The sequence below is a fragment of the Salvelinus alpinus genome, chromosome 6 (genome assembly GCF_045679555.1).
Source record: "Salvelinus alpinus chromosome 6, SLU_Salpinus.1, whole genome shotgun sequence".
In the NCBI taxonomy this organism is placed as follows: domain Eukaryota; kingdom Metazoa; phylum Chordata; class Actinopteri; order Salmoniformes; family Salmonidae; genus Salvelinus; species Salvelinus alpinus.
Window position 1 is genome coordinate 87,525,222 of NC_092091.1, and position 22,500 is coordinate 87,547,721.

At 43.4% G+C, this 22,500-nt stretch overlaps 2 protein-coding genes across 10 annotated transcripts in view; both read right to left on the reverse strand.

The window, feature by feature from the left end:
- LOC139579527 (recombining binding protein suppressor of hairless-like) overlaps positions 1-9,230 on the reverse strand; it is a 14,833-nt gene extending 5,603 nt beyond the window's left edge. Inside the window, exons 1-7 of one of the 2 annotated variants that reach the window (XM_071408244.1) lie at positions 9,127-9,230; positions 8,422-8,460; positions 7,757-7,852; positions 5,917-6,082; positions 4,546-4,720; positions 3,691-3,828; positions 664-776 (exon numbers count right to left, since the gene is read on the reverse strand). In XM_071408244.1, the coding sequence (XP_071264345.1) occupies positions 664-776; positions 3,691-3,828; positions 4,546-4,720; positions 5,917-6,082; positions 7,757-7,852; positions 8,422-8,460; positions 9,127-9,194 (795 nt within the window). In that variant the 5' untranslated portion in view covers positions 9,195-9,230. Of the gene's footprint in view, positions 1-663; positions 777-3,690; positions 3,829-4,545; positions 4,721-5,916; positions 6,083-7,756; positions 7,853-8,421; positions 8,461-9,056; positions 9,082-9,126 lie in introns of those variants that run through there. The other variant, XM_071408245.1, reaches the window with a different exon arrangement.
- A 686-nt stretch (positions 9,231-9,916) lies between these two features.
- hgsnat (heparan-alpha-glucosaminide N-acetyltransferase) overlaps positions 9,917-22,500 on the reverse strand; it is an 18,844-nt gene continuing 6,260 nt past the window's right edge. For 6 of the 8 annotated variants that reach the window (XM_071408248.1, XM_071408251.1, XM_071408246.1 and 3 more), the window contains exons 9-17: positions 22,445-22,500; positions 22,113-22,228; positions 20,947-21,068; positions 20,515-20,641; positions 20,333-20,419; positions 19,753-19,830; positions 19,386-19,456; positions 14,759-14,871; positions 9,917-14,549 (exon numbers count right to left, since the gene is read on the reverse strand). The exon at positions 22,445-22,500 is cut by the window's right edge and continues 105 nt beyond it. In XM_071408248.1, coding sequence (XP_071264349.1) covers positions 14,368-14,549; positions 14,759-14,871; positions 19,386-19,456; positions 19,753-19,830; positions 20,333-20,419; positions 20,515-20,641; positions 20,947-21,068; positions 22,113-22,228; positions 22,445-22,500 — 952 coding nt within the window. In that variant the 3' untranslated portion in view covers positions 9,917-14,367. Of the gene's footprint in view, positions 14,550-14,758; positions 14,872-15,816; positions 15,896-19,385; positions 19,457-19,752; positions 19,831-20,332; positions 20,420-20,514; positions 20,642-20,946; positions 21,069-22,112; positions 22,229-22,444 lie in introns of those variants that run through there. The other 2 variants (XM_071408253.1, XM_071408247.1) reach the window with 2 other exon arrangements.

Genomic DNA, 22,500 nt, shown 5'->3' on the forward strand with positions numbered 1-22,500 from the left:
TAGGAACAGGAGAGACAGACCTGTAGGTAGAGAGGTGAATATGTAGGAACAGGAGACAGACCTGTAGGTAGAGAGAGGTGAATATGTAGGAACAGGAGACAGACCTGTAGGTAGAGAGAGGTGAATATGTAGGAACAGGAGACAGACCTGTAGGTAGAGAGAGGTGAATATGTAGGAACAGGAGACAGACCTGTAGGTAGAGAGGTGAATATGTAGGAACAGGAGACAGACCTGTAGGTAGAGAGGTGAATATGTAGAAACAGGAGACAGACCTGTAGGTAGAGAGGTGAATATGTAGGAACAGGAGACAGACCTGTAGGTAGAGAGGTGAATATGTAGCAACAGGAGACAGACCTGTAGGTAGAGAGAGGTGAATATGTAGGAACAGGAGACAGACCTGTAGGTAGAGAGGTGAATATGTAGGAACAGGAGACAGACCTGTAGGTAGAGAGGTGAATATGTAGAAACAGGAGACAGACCTGTAGGTAGAGAGGTGAATATGTAGGAACAGGAGACAGACCTGTAGGTAGAGAGGTGAATATGTAGGAACAGGAGACAGACCTGTAGGTAGAGAGGTGAATATGTAGGAACAGGAGACAGACCTGTAGGTAGAGAGGTGAGACACGTTGGTAGTAGGTAGAGGTGAGACACGTTGGTACGTACCAGTCTAGGCAGTGCCATACCAGTGACAGAACAGACCAGTTTGACAGTCTGACCGTAGTGGATGTATCCATCCCTCACTGCAAACTCCTCCCCTTCTGGCTCTTCCTCCTCCACTACAGGGGAGAGAATCATATTAGTTATTACTGTAGGAAACACATTTAATAACCGAGTTACCATATGATGTTTCAGAGAGTTATTACTGTAGGAAACACATTTAATAACTGAGTTACCATATGATGTTTCAGAGAGTTATTACAGTAGGAAATACATTTAATAACTGAGTTACCGTATGATGTTTCAGAGTTATTACTGTAGGAAATACATTTAATAACTGAGTTACCATATGATGCAGAGAGTTAGTTATTACTGTAGGAAATACATTTAATAACCGAGTTACCATATGATGCTTCAGAGAGTTATTACTGTAGGAAATACATTTAATAACTGAGTTACCATATGATGCATAAGAGAGTTAGTTATTACTGTAGGAAATATATTTAACTTCACTAGGGTAGGGGGCAGCATTCGGAATTTTGGATGAAAAGTGTGTCCAAATTAAACTGCCTGCTACTCAGGCCCAGAAGATAGGATATGCATATAATTAGTAGATTTGGATAGAAAACACTCTAAAGTTTCCAAAACATTTAAAATAATGTCTGTGAGTATAACATAACTGATATGGCAGGCAAAAACCCGAGGAAAATCCAACCAGGAAGTACTATTATTTTGAAAGGCTGTTTTTCCATTGTAAGCCTATCCACCATACAAAGACTTAGGACCCAGTTCACGATCCCTATGGCTTCCTCTACACGTGACCAGTCTTTAGGCATTGTTTCAGGCTTTTACTCTGAAAAATGAGGGAGATATAGCACACTTTCAATCAGTGGTCAGTGGAAATTTCCATTCATCAGCTATGCGTCTGATCGTGAACGCCTTTCTTGTTTCTCCTTTCCTATTGACGAAGCTTTTGTCCGGTTGAAATATTATTGATTATTTATGACAAAAACAACCGGAGGATTGATTTTAAACATCGTTTGGCATGTTTCTACGTACTTTTATTGGACTTTGTCTGGAATTAGTGCACGCGCCTTCTGCAATCGGATTACTGGACAAAACGCGCTAATAAAAAAAAGGAGGCTTTTGGTCATAAAGAGGGACATTATCGAACAAAACAAACATTTATTGTCTAACATGGAGACCTGGGAGTGCCACCAGATGAAGATCAAAGGTAAGTGATTAATTTAATCGCTATTTCTGACTTTTGTGACACCTCTTCTTGTTTGGAAAATGGCTGTATGGGTTTCTGTGGCTAGGAGCTGACCTAACATAATCGCAAAGGGTGCTTTCGCCATAAAGCATTTTTGAAATCTGACTCAGCGATGGCATTAAGGAGAAGTTTATCTATAATTCCATACTTGACACTTGTATCATTTATCAATGTTTATGATGAGTATTTCTGTAACTTGATGTGGCTCTGCACTTTCACCAGATGTTTGTTTGAGACAATACATTTCTGACCATAACGCACCAATGTAAACTGAGACTTTTTGGATATAAATATGAACTTTATCGAACAAAACATACATGTATTGTGTAACGTGAAGTCCTATGAGTGCCATCTGATGAAGATTATCAAAGGTTAGTGATTCATTTTATCTCTATTTCTGCTTTTTGTGACTCCTCTTTGGCTGGAAAAATGGCTGTGTTTTTCTGTGACTAGGTACTGACCTAACAATCGTTTGGTGTGCTTTCGCAGTAAAGTCTATTTGCAATCGGACACTGTTGTTGGATTTACAAGAAGTTTATCTTTAAAATGGTGAAAAATACTTGTATGTTTGAGGAACTTTAATTATGGGATTTCTGTTGTTTTGAATTTGGCGCCATGCAATTTCACTGGCTGTTGTCGAGGTGGGACGCTAGCTTCCCACTTGTACCAGAGAGGTTTTAATAACTGATAGTTACCATATGATGCATCAGAGTGTTAGTCATTACTGTAGGATATATATTTAATAACTGAAATCAGCTCTACCATAATGGAGTTGATATATAGTTACTATAACAACCCTCTATATGATGCTATATATCTATATCTGAAGTCTTGGTGTCATTGACTTCGACATCACCATGGTAATGCAGCATAATCAACAGATAAACAACATGATTGGCTGAAACAGAGGACGAAAGTGAAGATATTAAGGAAACAGTGAACGGAAGAGGGGGACCGGGCCGAACGGAAGAGGGGGACCGGGCCGAACGAAAGAGGGGGACCGGGCCGAACGAAAGAGGGGGACCGGGCCGAACGAAAGAGGGGGACCGGGCCGAACGGAAGAGGGGGACCGGGCCGAACGGAAGAGGGGGACCGGGCCGAACGGAAGAGGGGGACCGGGCCGAACGGAAGAGGGGGACCGGGCCGAACGGAAGAGGGGGACCGGGCCGAACGGAAGAGGGGGACCGGGCCGAACGGAAGAGGGGGACCGGGCCGAACGGAAGAGGGGGACCGGGCCGAACGGAAGAGGGGCCGAACGGAAGAGGGGCCGAACGGAAGAGGGGGACCGGGCCGAACGGAAGAGGGGGACCGGGCCGAACGGAAGAGGGGGACCGGGCCGAACGGAAGAGGGGGACCGGGCCGAACGAAAGAGGGGGACCGGGCCGAACGAAAGAGGGGGACCGGGCCGAACGGAAGAGGGGGACCGGGCCGAACGGAAGAGGGGGACCGGGCCGAACGGAAGAGGGGGACCGGGCCGAACGGAAGAGGGGGACCGGGCCGAACGGAAGAGGGGGACCGGGCCGAACGGAAGAGGGGGACCGGGCCGAACGGAAGAGGGGGACCGGGCCGAACGGAAGAGGGGGACCGGGCCGAACGGAAGAGGGGGACCGGGCCGAACGGAAGAGGGGGACCGGGCCGAACGGAAGAGGGGGACCGGGCCGAACGGAAGAGGGGGACCGGGCCGAACGGAAAAGAGGAGAGGAATCACAGAAGGCAGAAAAAAAAATAGAAAGACAGATGATGGAGGGGAGGTAACTTACAGAGGTGTATGTAGAAGGCTCCCCACTGTTGTGAACTGGCATGGAAGTTCCCTCCCTCCACGTGTAGGTAGCGGGTACTGACGGTCTGAGAACGCAACCGGTTAAACAACGCAACCTTGGTCCCTGACGCTATACACACTAGAGAGACAGAGACAAAGAGAGTAGGGAGTGAGGGAGAGAGTAGGGAGTGAGGGAGAGAGTAGGGAGTGAGGGAGAGAGTAGGGAGTGAGGGAGAGATGGAGAGAGTAGGGAGTAGGGAGGGAGTGAGGGAGAGAAAGTTAGATCAGCATTCATTAAGAGATAATGAATGAGACCACACTTTCAAGTTGATCATTGTCAAATAAAAAAAGCAGAGTTACGACACAGCTCGTAAAAAAAGACCTTTGTCCCGAAACCACTCAGGAAAACCGTACCATTGCGCATCAAGCGTGTGTGTGTGTGTGTGTGTGTTGAATACTCAGTCAGTTCTATGTAACCGGAAATCTGCTCGAAATGTGGTGAGAGCATCCTGTGTGTGTGCGTGTGACAGACATGGGTCCAAATACTATTTAAAACATCTCAATTCTGTTCACATACACTTAAAGCATTCAGATATATTTTATTTGAAAAGAAAAGTAGTTGAATATTTTAATGTATTTTAAAAAAACAGGTATTTGAAAATCTTGTATACTATTTGGTCTTTTACAAATAACCATTCAAATACAAGTACTTGTTTTGGGCTACAAAATATTTTAAATATCAGATACTCTAATAAACATGTATTATCCATTACTGTGCAAATGTGTGTGTGTAAATGTGTGTGTGTAAATGTGTGTGTGTGCGGTCCTAGTCATGCGTGTTCCTCTCCATACTCACGGTCAGCGTTCTTCAGAGACTGTTTCTTCTTGGAAGGTTTAGAGATAACTTTGATCCTCTTACTAAGGAAGACGCCGATGTCTGTACTGTTACCATAGAACATCTTGACTGACAGCATGAAGTGTTTCCTCTTGTCACTGTCACTGATGTATAGAGTCTTAGCTGTGCAGAAGTCCTGGGGGGGAGGGAGAGAGAGAGGAGGGAGAGAGAGAGAGAGGAGGGAGAGAGAGAGAGAGGAGGGAGAGAGAGAGAGAGGAGGGAGAGAGAGAGAGAGGAGGGAGAGAGAGAGAGAGGAGGGAGAGAACGAGAGAGAGAGAGAGAGAGAGAGAGAGATGGAGGGAGAGAACGAGAGAGAGAGGAGGGAGGGAGAGAACGAGAGAGAGATATGGAGGGAGAGAGAGATGGGAGAGAGAGATATGGAGGGAGAGAGAGAGAGATATGGAGGGAGAGAGAGAGAGAGATGGAGGGAGAGAGAGAGAGAGAGAGATGGAGGGAGAGAGAGAGAGAGATGGAGGGAGAGAGAGAGAGAGAGATGGAGGGAGAGAGAGAGAGAGAGAGAGATGGAGGGAGAGAGAGAGAGAGAGAGAGATGGAGGGAGAGAGAGAGAGAGAGAGAGATGGAGGGAGAGAGAGAGAGAGAGATGGAGGGAGAGAGAGAGAGAGATGGAGGGAGAGAGAGAGAGATGGAGGGAGAGAGAGAGAGATGGAGGGAGAGAGAGAGAGATGGAGGGAGAGAGAGAGAGATGGAGGGAGAGAGAGAGAGATGGAGGGAGAGAGAGAGAGATGGAGGGAGAGAGAGAGAGATGGATGGAGAGAGAGAGAGATGGAGGGAGAGAGAGATGGAGGGAGAGAGAGATGGAGGGAGAGAGATGGAGGGAGAGAGATGGAGGGAGAGAGAGAGAGAGAGGAGGGAGAGACAGAAGGAGAGGGGGGGAGAATGAGAAAGGGGGAGAGAGAAGAAGAGCGAGAAGGAGAGAGAGAGGGGGAGAGAAGGAGAGGTCATTTGAGTCTGTATACACAGGATATTCAGTCATGCAGAAGTTCTGTGGGGAAAGGCCGAGGGGTGTGTGTTTCACTGTGTATTTCTGCCTCTGTGTGTGTGTGTGTGTGTGTGTGTGTGTGTGTGTGTGTGTGTGTGTGTGTGTGTGTGTGTGTGTGTGTGTGTGTGTGTTTTACCCTTGCAGACATTCTGAGGAGAGAAAATGAGGATGTGTGGGTTTCAGTCAGCGTGTCTGTGTGTGTGACTGAGTGTGTGTGTGTGTGACTGAGTGTGTGTGTGTGTGACTGAGTGTGAGTGTGTGTGTGTGTGACTGAGTGACTGAGTGTGTGTGACTGAGTGACTGAGTGTGTGTGTGTGTGTGTTGTCCCTTACCTTCCCCTCTATGTTGAGCTGCTGCATCTCCTGGTCACTGTTTCCTATCCCTATAAAGGCACAGGGCTGAGCCTCCTGCTCTGAACAACCTTCTCTCTCCATCTCCTCGCTCTTCTTCTTCCAGCCACAGCCCATCAGATAGATACAGGGAGGGGGGCAGAAAAACCTGCAGGACAGACATATGGTTAGTACAGTCCATCAGGTATCACTATCAACTACAGACACACCATGAATACACACACACTATCAACTACAGAGACACCATGAACACACACACTATCAACTACAGACACACCATGAATACAGACACTATCAACTACAGAGACACCATGAACACACACACTGTCAACTACAGAGACACCATGAATACACACACTATCAACTACAGACACACCATGAATACACACACACTATCAACTACAGACACACCATGAATACACACACACACACTATCAACTACAGACACACCATGAATACACACACACTATCAACTACAGAGACACCATGAATACAGACACTATCAACTACAGACACACCATGAATACACACACTATCAACTACAGAGACACCATGAATACACACACACACACTATCAACTACAGACACACCATGAATACACACACACTATCAACTACAGAGACACCATGAATACACACACACACACTATCAACTACAGAGACACCATGAATACACACACACTATCAACTACAGAGACACCATGAATACACACACACTATCAACTACAGAGACACCATGAATACACACACACTATCAACTACAGAGACACCATGAATACACACACACTATCAACTACAGAGACACCATGAATACACACTATCAACTACAGACACACCATGAATACACACACTATCAACTACAGAGACACTATCAACTACAGAGACACCATGAATACACACACACACTATCAACTACAGACACACCATGAATACACACACACTATCAACTACAGACACACCATGAATACACACACACTATCAACTACAGAGACACCATGAATACACACACACACACTATCAACTACAGAGACACCATGAACACACACACACTATCAACTACAGAGACACCATGAATACACACACACTATCAACTACAGAGACACCATGAATACACACACACTATCAACTACAGAGACACCATGAATACACACTATCAACTACAGACACACCATGAATACACACACTATCAACTACAGAGACACTATCAACTACAGAGACACCATGAATACACACACACTATCAACTACAGAGACACCATGAATACACACACACTATCAACTACAGAGACACCATGAATACACACTATCAACTACAGAGACACCATGAATACACACACTATCAACTACAGAGACACCATGAATACACACACACTATCAACTACAGACACACCATGAATACACACACTATCAACTACAGACACACCATGAATACACACACTATCAACTACAGAGACACTATCAACTAGAGACACCATGAATACACACACACTATCAACTACAGACACACCATGAATACACACACTATCAACTACAGAGACACCATGAATACACACACTATCAACTACAGACACATCATGAATACACACACTATCAACTACAGAGACACTATCAACTACAGAGACACCATGAATACACACACACTATCAACTACAGAGACACCATGAATACAGACACTATCAACTACAGAGACACCATGAATACACACACTATCAACTACAGAGACACCATGAATACACACACACGATCAACTACAGACACACCATGAATACACACACACTATCAACTACAGAAAAGACAACATGAATAACGTTCTTTCTCTCATACCTCTTCTCATTGCCGTAAGACTTCTGTGCAACTTTAGCGTGTAGTATGAGTAAGGTCTGGTCTCCCCTCTCCTTCAGGTAGTTTCTCATAGCCTCTCTATAGGGGGAAAAACACACAACGTTCAGACAACATTTATTGAACAGAATCAAACAACATTCTGGCGACAACGTCAAATATGACGGCGAATTTGGGGAGGCAGGTAGCCTAGTGGTTAGAGCGTTGGGCCAGTAACCTAAAGGTTGCTAGATCGAATCCCCGAACGGACAAGGTACAAAGATCTGTGGTTCTGCCCCTGAACAAGGCAGTTATCCCCCGGTAGGCCGTCATTGTAAATAAGAATTTATACTTAACTGACTTGCCGGGTTAAATAAATTAAATAAAAAAATGCTTTTAGACACTTGAGTTGTTGATTTACGTCATACAGTGGAACCTATGGAATCGTCACAGATACACTATTGATTATAGCAGTATGAATGGTGTGCCTTTATAGAAACGGCTGTGAAGAAATCTTATGATAGAGTGGAATAAATGAATGTGGATAAGTGGTTTTACACCTTAGTAATACAAACGCTGTGGAGGTGGAAGCTACATGTTTCTCATGTTTGATGTAACAGTTTAAATGAGATTTATGAGTTATGAAACTTGTGGTGGGAACGTTTCCTTACCGTGTTAGGCGCTGCGGTGGAGCTCGCTCACCAAACTTCCTGTTTAAGAAAACAAAAAAATGTACTTTTCTATCAGCTCACCACCATTATACTAGATAACGTTCAATTATTAAGTTGTCACAATTCTAGCAATCTGAAACATGCTGATTATTAACAGGTGAGTGTTGCCATGAAAAAACCCACTCTACTAAACAGTAGCTTAGAATTCTGCTGCAGGTGATAAGTGAACGATTCGATCAGTAACGTTAGTTTTTAAACTTTGTGTGCCAGTTTTAACCGACAAATGCGAGCAATACTGTCTTTGTTACTTTACATGATTTGTAAAGGAAATAGGTAACATTGAACAAATATAAAACATTGTTTAATTGAACTCAGCATACACATAATGGCTAGGTGAGCTAGCCATAAAATGTAGCTAAAATAAGTAACTAGTTAGTTATATCATTACTGGCGAAAAAAATAGGTAGTTGGGTAACGTTATTTGGCTAACTTTTCGTTGTGGCTAGCTAACGTTACACACCGCACTAACATTAACACAAAAGTAGCAATAAGTGCGCGACGCCAATTAATAAAGCACTTTCAAAGCTATCTGGGAACAAAAACGAGTTCAACAAAGTGGTTAGGAAACTAGTTACCCAAACAAAGAAAGTGAACTTTTTTAAACGGTTCTTCCTTCATTTTTTTGCTCTGAATTTCAACACTTACCCCGTCACAACGGGCGCCATTTTCGACTGGAACTCTAAGCCCCAACTATCGCGAGATCCCAAATCCATTCCCACCGCCGCTGGGACAACAGAACTAACAGAACCCCGACGGGGGAAAAAATATAAACGAGAGTAGAAAAAGGGGGAGGAGAGGCGGACAGGGGGCAGACTCCACAACAGACGTGGGAAAGTTGCGAAATCGCGCGAGAATAGAAAAACTCTCACAATAGACAAGAATGAGGTTGGACTCGACCTATCGCGAGATTATGCTCGTTTTTTTTTCTTCCCACAAGGTGAAACTGTAACTCGATTCCCACGCTTTTATAAAGTCATAAACTACAGTAGAGTGGTTGCTTTAGGAGTGAAGATACACCTCACAGCATAATTGTAACCTAAACTGTAGATTAAAATGTTATTCATAAAGTGAAGATGATATTGGTTTGCATTTACCAGTGAAGAGGTGTTGGAGGGGCCAGAGTTAGTTAATAACCCTGTGAGCCGAGAATACAATTTGCTAGATTACAAAAACAACTCACTGTTAAAACTATACCGCATTTCAAATTAAGCGAACTAGATTAATATTATTTTGTAGTTGCGTTCACTAGATGGCACACATATAACATAGAAGCCCAGTGCTTCTCAATAAATCCCACTGGGTGTGCACATTTTGGTTCCAGCCCAGCACAAACACACCCGATTCAACTAAACAACAGCTTTTGTCACTAGTTGATGGAAACAACGTTGTAAAGTAAGAACAAAACGGCACAAGGACTATACGCAAACAGATCACATGTAAGAGAGTACCTTTAATTAAAATAAAATAATTTAAAGGAATCACATGGAATGTTCAAATGTCTAAAACAACAACAACAAAAGGAAAAGAATGTCAGGATGTAAATTGAACTCTATTTTTATTTATTTAACTAGGCAAGTCAGTTAAGAACAAATTCTTATTTTCAATGATGGCCTAGGAACAGTGGGTTAACTGCCTTGTTCAGGGGCAGAACGACAGATTTGTACCTTGTCAGCTCAAGGATTTGATCTTACAACCTTTCAGTTATTAATCCAACGCTCTAACCACTAGGCTACGCTGTCGCCCCAATTCCCTATATAGAGTACCCTGCTACTTCTGACCAGGACCAACAGGGCTTTATTCACCTTATAGAGTACCCTGCTACTTCTGACCAGGACCAACAGGGCTTTATTCACTATATAGAGTACCCTGCTACTTCTGACCAGGACCAATAGGGCTTTATTCACTATATAGAGTAGCCTGCTACTTCTGACCAGGACCAATAGGACTTTATTCACTATATAGAGTACCCTGCTACTTCTGACCAGGACCAATGGGGCTTTATTCACTATATAGAGTAGCCTGCTACTTCTGACCAGGACCAACAGGGCTTTATTCCCTATATAGAGTACCCTGCTACTTCTGACCAGGACCAACAGGGCTTTATTCACTATATAGAGTAGCCTGCTACTTCTGACCAGGACCAACAGGGCTTTATTCACTATATAGTGTAGCCTGCTACTTCTGACCAGGACCAATAGGGCTTTATTCACTATATAGAGTACCCTGCTACTTCTGACCAGGACCAATAGGGCTTTATTCACTATATAGAATAGCCTGCTACTTCTGACCAGGACCAACAGGGCTTTATTCACTATATAGAGTACCCTGCTACTTCTGACTAGGAACAACAGGGCTTTATTCACTATATAGAGTAGCCTGCTACTTCTGACCATGACCAATAGGGCTTTATTCACTATATAGAGTACCCTGCTACTTCTGACCAGGACCAACAGGGCTTTATTCACTATATAGAGTACCCTGCTACTTCTGACCAGGACCAATAGGGCTTTATTCACTATATAGAGTAGCCTGCTACTTCTGACCAGGACCAACAGGGCTTTATTCACTATATAGAGTACCCTGCTACTTCTGACTAGGAACAACAGGGCTTTATTCACTATATAGAGTAGCCTGCTACTTCTGACCATGACCAATAGGGCTTTATTCACTATATAGAGTACCCTGCTACTTCTGACCAGGACCAATAGGGCTTTATAGAGTAGCCTGCTACTTCTGACCAGGACCAATAGGACTTTATTCACTATATAGAGTACCCTGCTACTTCTGACCAGGACCAATAGGGCTTTATTCACTATATAGAGTAGCCTGCTACTTCTGACCAGGACCAATAGGGCTCTGGTCTAAAGTAGTGCACTATATAGGGAATAGGGTGCCATAGGGCTCTGGTCTAAAGTAGTGCACTATATATAGGGAATAGGGTGCCATTTGGCACAAAATTTATTTACATTTTAGTCATTTAGCAGACGCTCCCCACTGAGCACAGACGTCAATTCAACGTCTATTGCGCGTTGGTATCAAAGTAATTTAATTGAAATGACGTGGTAACAACATTGATTCAACCAGTGTATGCCCAGTGGGTCTTACCCTGAGTGAATAACAGCAGTGAGAGAATACATTTTCCTATTTATTTAATTCGTTTTTTATTTGGGTAACTGTATCAAATAGCACTGCTAGTCATCTTTGGTCGCATTTAAAAAGATATTGATACAATTTATTCACAACGATGAAAAGTACACATCACATTATTTGCATGAGCTTAGGTCGATATATTATAATTTTTACAGTTTAATTCATTAACCACACCGTTAAAAACATAAATACTAGTACTTGGGCAAAGGACTGAGTACGATACAGTAACAGAAGTTTACAGTTGTCTGAATCTGGTATAAATCATCATTGTGTTGCATGAATAGCTGTGTCCTGCCATTCTTTGTGCTCATTTACATGTCATACAGTACAATTACCTAAAGGAAAGTCCTAATTTACATCCTAAAATGGTACCCTTTGTAGTGCACTCCTTTTGACCAGGACCCATATGGCTCTGGTTAAAAGTAGTGCACTATAAAAGGGAATATGGTGCTATTTGGGACTTAAACGTGGTTTCTTCTTCTGTAGTGTTTTGGCACAATGCTGTATGTTCATATGGAGGGTCATTCCACAAAATAAGGTCCTTCTGCATCCCTTTGATATTTTAAGTAGGAAAAGAAAAAAAGCCTGTTATATTAAATGAAGCGCACTTTAATATAGACCACATAGAAAATTCAATCAATCTGATTTTTTTTTTTTTTACATGAATAAAGACTTCTAAAGTGACATAATTCAGCATTTTGAGACGCCGCCCCCCCCCGCACCGACTTCTAGGAAGATTTTAACAAACTTAAAACCCCCAAAAACGTCTCCCGAGTTTTCACCATCATTGTGAAGCCCTAGTTATTTTGCTACTTTGACAAAAAGTCATTTCGAAAGATTATTTAGGGATTAAATTACCTGTCCCTCATTTTAAAGTCAACCCTGTTACGTGAACTGAAGTCTCATTTTAATAGGGCAAAATTATTCATTTTTAAATATTCTTTTTCAAGAGACATTGAACATCTAATAGTCAAATCATGTAAAAGCAGGCGAGCTGGTTTTACTCTTTATGGCCATTTTCTGGCGTTTTGTGGTGGAAGACTGAGCGTGTCGAGCATTACAAGTCAACCCTGTTACCCATAGACAGAAAAGCTAGACATTTTTTTAACAATTAAACATTTTTGGTGATTCTTGCATTTAAAATTGCCACTCCCTGTTGCACACAAGCTTTCCTTCTCCCGTCACAATGGGGTTTACGATGAGATCATCAACCCTGTTACTTTATGAGATCATCAACCCTGTTACTTTATGAGATCATCAACCCTGTTACTTTATTGGGCATTGAACAGGCCCCTACTGTAGTACTTTTGAGATGGGAGAATATGTGCTCTTTATGACAGAATATGAAAATAAGGTGAAATAAAACTTTTTTCCCTTTTTTTTAACCAAGTTACACTTCTCAAAAAGGCACTGAATTTGTGGAACGACCCATGAAATATACACATACAGTTAGTTGGCGGTTGGTTCATCCATCATTCATTTCCTTGATGACTTTGGCAAAAAAAAAAAAAAAAAGACAACGTCATTAATTAGTACAAGTTATTTCAACTGTCTGGCATTGGTCGTTTCAGTCCCAAGAAAGCAAGCGCTCGTACATGCACAAACGAGAATCAACACGTGTATTATCTAATGGTACACTATTCCATACCCGTTTGGCTGTACACTCCCATTCTTTTTGTTGTGAAGCCCAGTTTGATCCCACACACATCCCAGTGACCTCTGAACTGTGTGTCCATAGTGAAAGTGTAGCGTAGACCAGAGCCTGTAGCATTGTTTCCAGTAGCTCGATTTTCTTGACCTGTATTGTTGGTTACGGGGCTCGTCAGTAAACATTTCACCATAAGTTTGAGCCAAATGCCACTATTGGGGAGATCCAAGTCTATGTTCCACAAAAGCCATCCTCAAAAGGTACGCAGCCAGACAGTCCATCCGTCTAGACCCAAAGGGTAAGTCTCTAAAGGTGACTGTGGTATTCGGCGCATGTGACTAGTAACATTTGATTTGTATGAGCAGAAAAATGGTTTGAGTTTCCGTGTCTCTTGGATACAATCCCAGACCAACCTTTTCCTGAGTGATTATGTTCCCTTTCTCAAAACATCAGCGTCAAGCAAGGAGAGCACGAGGAAAGGAAACAAGGAGAGGAAACGCTTTACACTATGCCTTTTTAAAAAGGAAGCTGGAGAAAGGACACAAGGAATTGATGAAAGGCAAGTGAAATGCAACCCCAGCCAAAGATCTTCAAGGGCACAAGGAATTAAGGAGACTATTGAGATACGGCCCAGCTCGACATCTCCCAGTGGATCGTTGGTTAAAGGACACAAGGAATTGAGGAGACTATTGAGATACGGCCCAGCTCGACATCTCCCAGTGGATCGTTGGTTACAGGACACAAGGAATTGAGGAGACTATTGACATACGGCCCAGCTCGACATCTCCCAGTGGATCGTTGGTTACAGGACACAAGGAATTGAGGAGACTATTGACATACGGCCCAGCTCGACATCTCCCAGTGGATCGTTGGTTACAGGACACAAGGAATTGAGGAGACTATTGAGATACGGCCCAGCTCGACATCTCCCAGTGGATCGTTGGTTAAAGGACACAAGGAATTGAAGAGAGTAGATCCTTCAGAAAGACTTGAGATAACACTTATGAGACGCAGCCCGGCCCCTTAGACCTTCCCCCTAAATCTGTAGAGGACTTGAAGAAAGACTTATTGAAACGCGTCCTGGCCCTCTAGATCTTCCAGAAGACGTTCTTCCTGTACAGCAGGAAGGAGATGAGGACCCAGCAGGAAGTGGCCACTAGGTTCTGGGTCAGGTGCTCTGCGTGGGATTGGCTGTTGGCCATGCGCCAGCGGAACGGGAAGTACTCCTCCAGAACCTCGTGGCCCACGTACACCAGGATGGAGTTCATACCTGGAAAAGGGTCAAAGGTCAGGATAGAGCACAAGGGGTCAGAGGGATTTGTTCAGGAGTTGCGTAACATTCAGATAGAAATGTATATAGTTTAGAACAGACGTGATTCTCCTGTCATGCAGAATAGGGATCGTTGTCAGATCTATGCGTTACATTTCTATATATAAAAATGTAGAAAGCAGAGCTGCTGACATAGAACTGGTTCTCACCAGGGTAGTAGAAGGGCGCCCCAGACCACCACCTCTTCACATCTACTGTGTAGTAGATCGACACCAGAAGCAGCAAGGCAAAACACGCCAGGGTGGTCACGTAGGAGAGAGACCTGACAGACAGACAAAACACGCCAGGGTGGTCACGTAGGAGAGAGACCTGACAGACAGACAAAACACGCCAGGGTGGTCACGTAGGAGAGAGACCTGACAGACAGACAAAACACGCCAGGGTGGTCACGTAGGAGAGAGACCTGACAGACAGGCAAAACACACCAGGGTGGTCACGTAGGAGAGAGACCTGACAGATAGACAAAACACACCAGGGTGGTCACGTAGGAGAGAGACCTGACAGGCAAAACACGCCAGGGTGGTCACGTAGGAGAGAGACCTGACAGACAGACAAAACACGCCAGGGTGGTCACGTAGGAGAGAGACCTGACAGACAGGCAAAACACGCCAGGGTGGTCACGTAGGAGAGAGACCTGACAGATAGACAAAACACGCCAGGGTGGTCACGTAGGAGAGAGACCTGACAGGCAAAACACGCCAGGGTGGTCACGTAGGAGAGAGACCTGACAGACAGACAAAACACGCCAGGGTGGTCACGTAGGAGAGAGACCTGACAGACAGACAAAACACGCCAGGGTGGTCACGTAGGAGAGAGACCTGACAGAGACAAAACACGCCAGGGTGGTCACGTAGGAGAGAGACCTGACAGACAGACAAAACACGCCAGGGTGGTCACGTAGGAGAGAGACCTGACAGACAGACAAAACACGCCAGGGTGGTCACGTAGGAGAGAGACCTGACAGATAGACAAAACACACCAGGGTGGTCACTTAGGAGAGAGACCTGACAGACAGGCAAAACACGCCAGGGTGGTCACGTAGGAGAGAGACCTGACAGACAGGCAAAACACGCCAGGGTGGTCACGTAGGAGAGAGACCTGACAGACAGACAAAACACGCCAGGGTGGTCACGTAGGAGAGAGACCTGACAGACAGACAAAACACGCCAGGGTGGTCACGTAGGAGAGAGACCTGACAGATAGACAAAACACACCAGGGTGGTCACGTAGGAGAGAGACCTGACAGACAGGCAAAACACGCCAGGGTGGTCACGTAGGAGAGAGACCTGACAGACAACTCAGAGGTTGATTATTCCACACTATGAACTAGGGCACTGATTATTCCACACTATGAACTAGGGCACTGATTATTCCACACTATGAACTAGGGCACTGATTATTCCACACTATGAACTAGGGCACTGATTATTCCACACTATGAACTAGGGCACTGATTATTCCACACTATGAACTAGGGCACTGATTATTCCACACTATGAACTAGGGCACTGATTATTCCACACTATGAACTAGGGCACTGATTATTCTACACTATGAACTAGGGCACTGATTATTCCACACTACACTATGAACTAGGGCACTGATGATTCCACACTACACTATGAACTAGGGCACTGATGATTCTACACTATGAACTAGGGCACTGATGATTCCACACTATGAACTAGGGCACTGATTATTCCACACTACACTATGAACTAGGGCACTGATGATTCTACACTATGAACTAGGGCACTGATGATTCTACACTATGAACTAGGGCACTGATGATTCCAGTATCGCTACATTTATTCCATGGCAACAAAATAAAACACGAAGCAAAACTGTTTGGTGCTTTAAAAACCTGCTGGATGTAACACATGGTGCTACAGCTTGGACAATAAATACAAGTGACTCTGGATGACATCATAATGATGTTTGATTCCATCATAATGATGTTTGTTTCCAACATCAGGGCTGTTTCCATCATAATGATGTTTGTTTCCAACATCAGGGCTGTTTTCCAACATAATGATGTTTGTTTCCAACATCAGGGCTGTTTTCCATCATAATGATGTTTGTTTCCAACATCAGGGCTGTTTTCCAACATAATGATGTTTGTTTCCAACATCAGGGCTGTTTTCCATCATAATGATGTTTGTTTCCAACATCAGGGCTGTTTTCCAACATAATTATGTTTGTTTCCAACATCAGGGCTGTTTTCCATCATAATGATGTTTGTTTCCAACATCAGGGCTGTTTTCCAACATAATGATGTTTGTTTCCAACATCAGGGCTGTTTTCCATCATAAGGATGTTTGTTTCCAACATAATGCTGTTTGTTTCCAACATCAGGGCTGTTTTCCATCATAAGGATGTTTGTTTCCAACATAATGATGTTTGTTTCCAACATCAGGGCTGTTTTCCAACATAATGATGTTTGTTTCCAACATCAGGGCTGTTTTCCATCATAATGATGTTTGTTTCCAACATCAGGGCTGTTTTCCATCATAATGATGTTTGTTTCCAACATCAGGGCTGTTTTCCAACATAATGATGTTTGTTTCCAACATCAGGGCTGTTTTCCAACATAATGATGTTTGTTTCCAACATCAGGGCTGTTTTCCAACATAATGATGTTTGTTTCCAACATCAGGGCTGTTTTCCATCATAATGATGTTTGTTTCCAACATCAGGGCTGTTTCCATCATAATGATGTTTGTTTCCAACATCAGGGCTGTTTGTTTCCAACATCAGGGCTGTTTTCCATCATAATGATGTTTGTTTCCAACATCAGGGCTGTTTCCATCATAATGATGTTTGTTTCCAACATCAGGGCTGTTTGTTTCCAACATCAGGGCTGTTTTCCATCATAATGATGTTTGTTTCCAACATCAGGGCTGTTTGTTTCCAACATCAGGGCTGTTTTCCATCATAATGATGTTTGTTTCCAACATCAGGGCTGTTTTCCATCATAATGATGTTTGTTTCCAACATCAGGGCTGTTTTCCAACATAATGATGTTTGTTTCCAACATCAGGGCTGTTTTCCATCATAATGATGTTTGTTTCCAACATCAGGGCTGTTTTCCATCATAATGATGTTTGTTTCCAACATCAGGGCTGTTTTCCATCATAATGATGTTTGTTTCCAACATCAGGGCTGTTTTCCATCATAATGATGTTTGTTTCCAACATCAGGGCTGTTTTCCAACATAATGATGTTTGTTTCCAACATCAGGGCTGTTTTCCAACATAATGATGTTTGTTTCCAACATCAGGGCTGTTTTCCAACATAATGATGTTTGTTTCCAACATCAGGGCTGTTTTCCATCATAATGATGTTTGTTTCCAACATCAGGGCTGTTTTCCATCATAATGATGTTTGTTTCCAACATCAGGGCTGTTTTCCATCATAATGATGTTTGTTTCCAACATCAGGGCTGTTTTCCAACATAATGATGTTTGTTTCCCAACATCAGGGCTGTTTTCCATCATAATGATGTTTGTTTCCAACATCAGGGCTGTTTTCCATCATAATGATGTTTGTTTCCAACATCAGGGCTGTTTTCCAACATAATGATGTTTGTTTCCCAACATCAGGGCTGTTTTCCATCATAATGATGTTTGTTTCCAACATCAGGGCTGTTTTCCATCATAATGATGTTTGTTTCCAACATCAGGGCTGTTTTCCAACATAATGATGTTTGTTTCCAACATCAGGGCTGTTTTCCATTATAATGATGTTTGTTTCCAACATCAGGGCTGTTTTCCAACATAATGATGTTTGTTTCCAACATCAGGGCTGTTTTCCAACATAATGATGTTTGTTTCCAACATCAGGGCTGTTTTCCATCATAATGATGTTTGTTTCCAACATCAGGGCTGTTTCCATCATAATGATGTTTGTTTCCAACATCAGGGCTGTTTGTTTCCAACATCAGGGCTGTTTTCCATCATAATGATGTTTGTTTCCAACATCAGGGCTGTTTGTTTCCAACATCAGGGCTGTTTTCCATCATAATGATGTTTGTTTCCAACATCAGGGCTGTTTTCCATCATAATGATGTTTGTTTCCAACATCAGGGCTGTTTTCCAACATAATGATGTTTGTTTCCAACATCAGGGCTGTTTTCCATCATAATGATGTTTGTTTCCAACATCAGGGCTGTTTTCCATCATAATGATGTTTGTTTCCAACATCAGGGCTGTTTTCCAACATAATGATGTTTGTTTCCAACATCAGGGCTGTTTACCAACATAATGATGTTTGTTTGTTTCCATCATAATGATGTTTGTTTCCAACATCAGGGCTGTTTTCCATCATAATGATGTTTGTTTCCAACATCAGGGCTGTTTTCCAACATAATGATGTTTGTTTCCAACATCAGGGCTGTTTTCCATCATAATGTTTGTTTCCAACATCAGGGCTGTTTTCCAACATAATGATGTTTGTTTCCATCATAATGATGTTTGTTTCCAACATAATGATGTTTGTTTCCAACATCAGGGCTGTTTTCCTAAAGAAGGTAAATCAGCTTTGTGTTCTGTTTTCTTGCCACGACACTAACGAGTATGGTCCCGGCTCTACTAGGAAATATCAAGGGCCAGTTTCCCGCACACAGAAAAGCCTAAAACTAGTCCTGGACTAAGAAACATGCTCAATGAAAAGTCTCCATTCAAAGTGGTCTTTAGTCCAGGACTAGATTGAACCTGTGTCCAGGAAACTGGCCCTGAGAGTGTTAAACTGCATTATGAAGTGGTCTGGTCTCCTTACCATAGATTCTTGTTGATGGGAATGAAGCCTTCATTCAGTGAACATTTGGTCAGAGTGGCTGATATGATTCCCTGGAAAGATAAACATTTAGATACATCACGCTGACAAGAACAATACAGGCACGGTGAACGCAGAAATACTATGCTGCTATGTCTCTGTGTTGTCATATGAGTCTGATTAAAAGATGCAACAGACCAAGGCCTCCGCGACAGACCAAGGCCTCCGCGACAGACCAAGGCTTACGCGACAGACCAAGGCTTACGCGACAGACCAAGGCTTACGCGACAGACCAAGGCTTACGCGACAGACCAAGGTTATATACCAAAAGCTAATACAGTAATGACAAACAGCAATGTGATCGTCTCACCAGAACCAGGCTCCATATGAGGAACCGGGCCATTATACTGGAATGCTGATCCTTGTAGTGGAGGAGGATCTTTCCTGCCTGGATACAGAGATCAGGGACAAAAAAATGGCCCCTCAAAGTTAATCCCATTTATTACATTAGACTGATCCATTCAGTTAGGACGAGCAGAAACAAGTAACTCCACGTCTGCAAATTACACACATCGCTCTAGTAGTGTAGAAACAGAACAACTGGAAAGAGAAGGAATATGTGAGAGAAACACAGATTAGTTTGGATGCAGAGAAGGAGTGTTGAGAGAAACAGAGACAGACACAGAGAGACCGAGACACAGAGAGAGAAACAGACAGACACAGAGAGACCGAGACACAGAGAAACAGAGACAGAGAGACAGAGACAGAGAGACCGAGACACAGAGAAACAGAGACAGAGAGACCGAGACAGAGAGACCGAGAAACAGAGACAGACAGACACAGAGAGACCGAGACACAGAGAAACGAGACAGACAGACACAAGAGAGAAACAGAGAAAGGGACAAGAGAGACAGCGACAGAGCGAGATAGTGAATGATAATTCCAGTGACCTGTAGTCCCAGGAAAGCCATGAAGACAGAGTTGATGCTGCCAAGGACTCCCTCTGGATCAAAGGGCATGTGAGACTTGTAGATCACCTGAAGAACGAACACGCCACGTTACGAACCAAAAAACACACCTGCAGAAAGTCTCTTTCTCTTTGTTGCCTGAAACAAGTGGGCGTTTAACTCACCCGTGAGGAAGGTGTTTGGTAGATGTGGTTCTCTCCCAGTAACCAGCGGTCTACATATCCAGCTGCTCCCCCAGTGCAGTTTGGGTACTGGCCCATGTCCCCAATACCACCTGGGCCCAAATAACCACTGAGGAGAGAGAAGATGATGGTTAGTGGATGATTTGAGTCAGGTGTTAGTTATCTCCTACTTCCTGTCACCTCCGGCCACCCTCAGACTCATGGACTTGGATTAAATCATATATGAACTGTTTTTTGTCCGTCAAAAGTACAACTCAAGTCAACTATTGTCAGATGAGTTGCATATGTAAATAGTCAGACTGGTGGGGGGGGGGGGGGGGGGGGAATCATCTCCGTTGTCATTCATCCTGTGACTCCCATTGAAACTGTGTTGTCTCAATGTGTTCACGGCCATAGTCTTCCCTCTCATCTCACCTTGGGCAGTCAGGAACAGGGAGCAGGAAGGTGAGACAGAGCCACACGGTTTCCAAGACGACCACACACAGCCAGGCTGGCCAGTAGAGCAGGAACTCACGAGCAGAGTACCACCAAGCATCCTGGGTAAAAAATTAAAAAATAACACCAAAACAAAACAACCGTTTTGGTCACTATGGAAACAACACCGACCAGCAGACAGCTCAACATTAACACCAAGTGAAATGGAAATGGGGTGAATTCTGTCTGAAAACAATCTCTTCCGTACATCTAGAACAGTCCATGTCACAGTTAGCTGATGTTGAGTGTCAGAAGATGGTTATGTGACAATGAGTACGGTTACATACACACTAATAATTAGATATTCAACTGATAATGGCAGCAGGTTGATTATGTAATAGTCATGTAAAACATCTTACTCTGCTCCTCTTAAATCAGCGTAAAAAAACGTAATAATCGAAGTAAACCTCCGTCTGGTTTTCTGATCTTTAAAATGATTAGGACATGTGAACAGATTAAAGTTCCAGAGGTGTATTTGATCTGAGCATGTGCCAGCATCCGCCGAGCGAACCTCCCCGTTACCCGCGAGAGAGTTCAGAACTACTTTAAATATGCATCTTAGAAATAGTTCACACATATAAAGTTTGTGTCCAAACTCAGAATCAAATACGATTCACAAAAATAATAACATGGTCGCTGTGGTAAAATGTTCATTTTTATTGGTGATTTTCTGCGTTTATCAAAGTCCCATCAGGTAGCCTGATTTTAGATGTGTCCATGTAAACAGGATTATTAGGGAAATTGTTCTTCTTGCTAAGAATGTAAACGTTTTAAACTAACTATTATACTGATCTGACTGTAACCGTCCGTACTCAATGTGAGCGTTACAGTATATATTTGGAGATACATTTTTACATGACATTGTTGTCACATATATTAGATTAGAAGTGTAATAACATGGTTATAAGGCTGGTCTGACCACGGGGACGTGGTCATAAGGCTGGTCTGACCACGGGTAGGTTGTCCAGGTGGTTTCTCACCACACACAGATCCAGACATGGTTATAACATGATTACTTGTGTTATAACAGTATAATAACAGTTTATTTACAGAGGTCCTGTTCATTCTACATGTAGTTATATCAGTATAATGAGATGTATTCTGACCACAGGAAGGTTGTCCAGGCTGTTCCAGGCCACACAGAGGTCCAGAGAGGTCACCACCAGATAGGAGAAGGCCAGACGCTGAAGCACGCCAGGGATACGCAGGGAGTCCCATGATACTGTAGTACACACAAACACACACACACACGTACACACACACACAAATTAGAAGAGTGAAACATTGTAAAGGAGTGAGCACGTGTGTGTGTGTGTCCGTACGTACGTACGTACGTGTGTGTGTGTGTGTCTGTGCGCGCGTCTGTATGTGTGTGTGCGTCTGTACGTGTCTGTGCGTCTGTACGTGTCTGTGCGTCTGTACGTGTGTGTGTACTGACGTGGTCCCTGGCAGTAGTTGGGGTTGATGATGAGGAGTCCTATGAGGAAGAGCTGA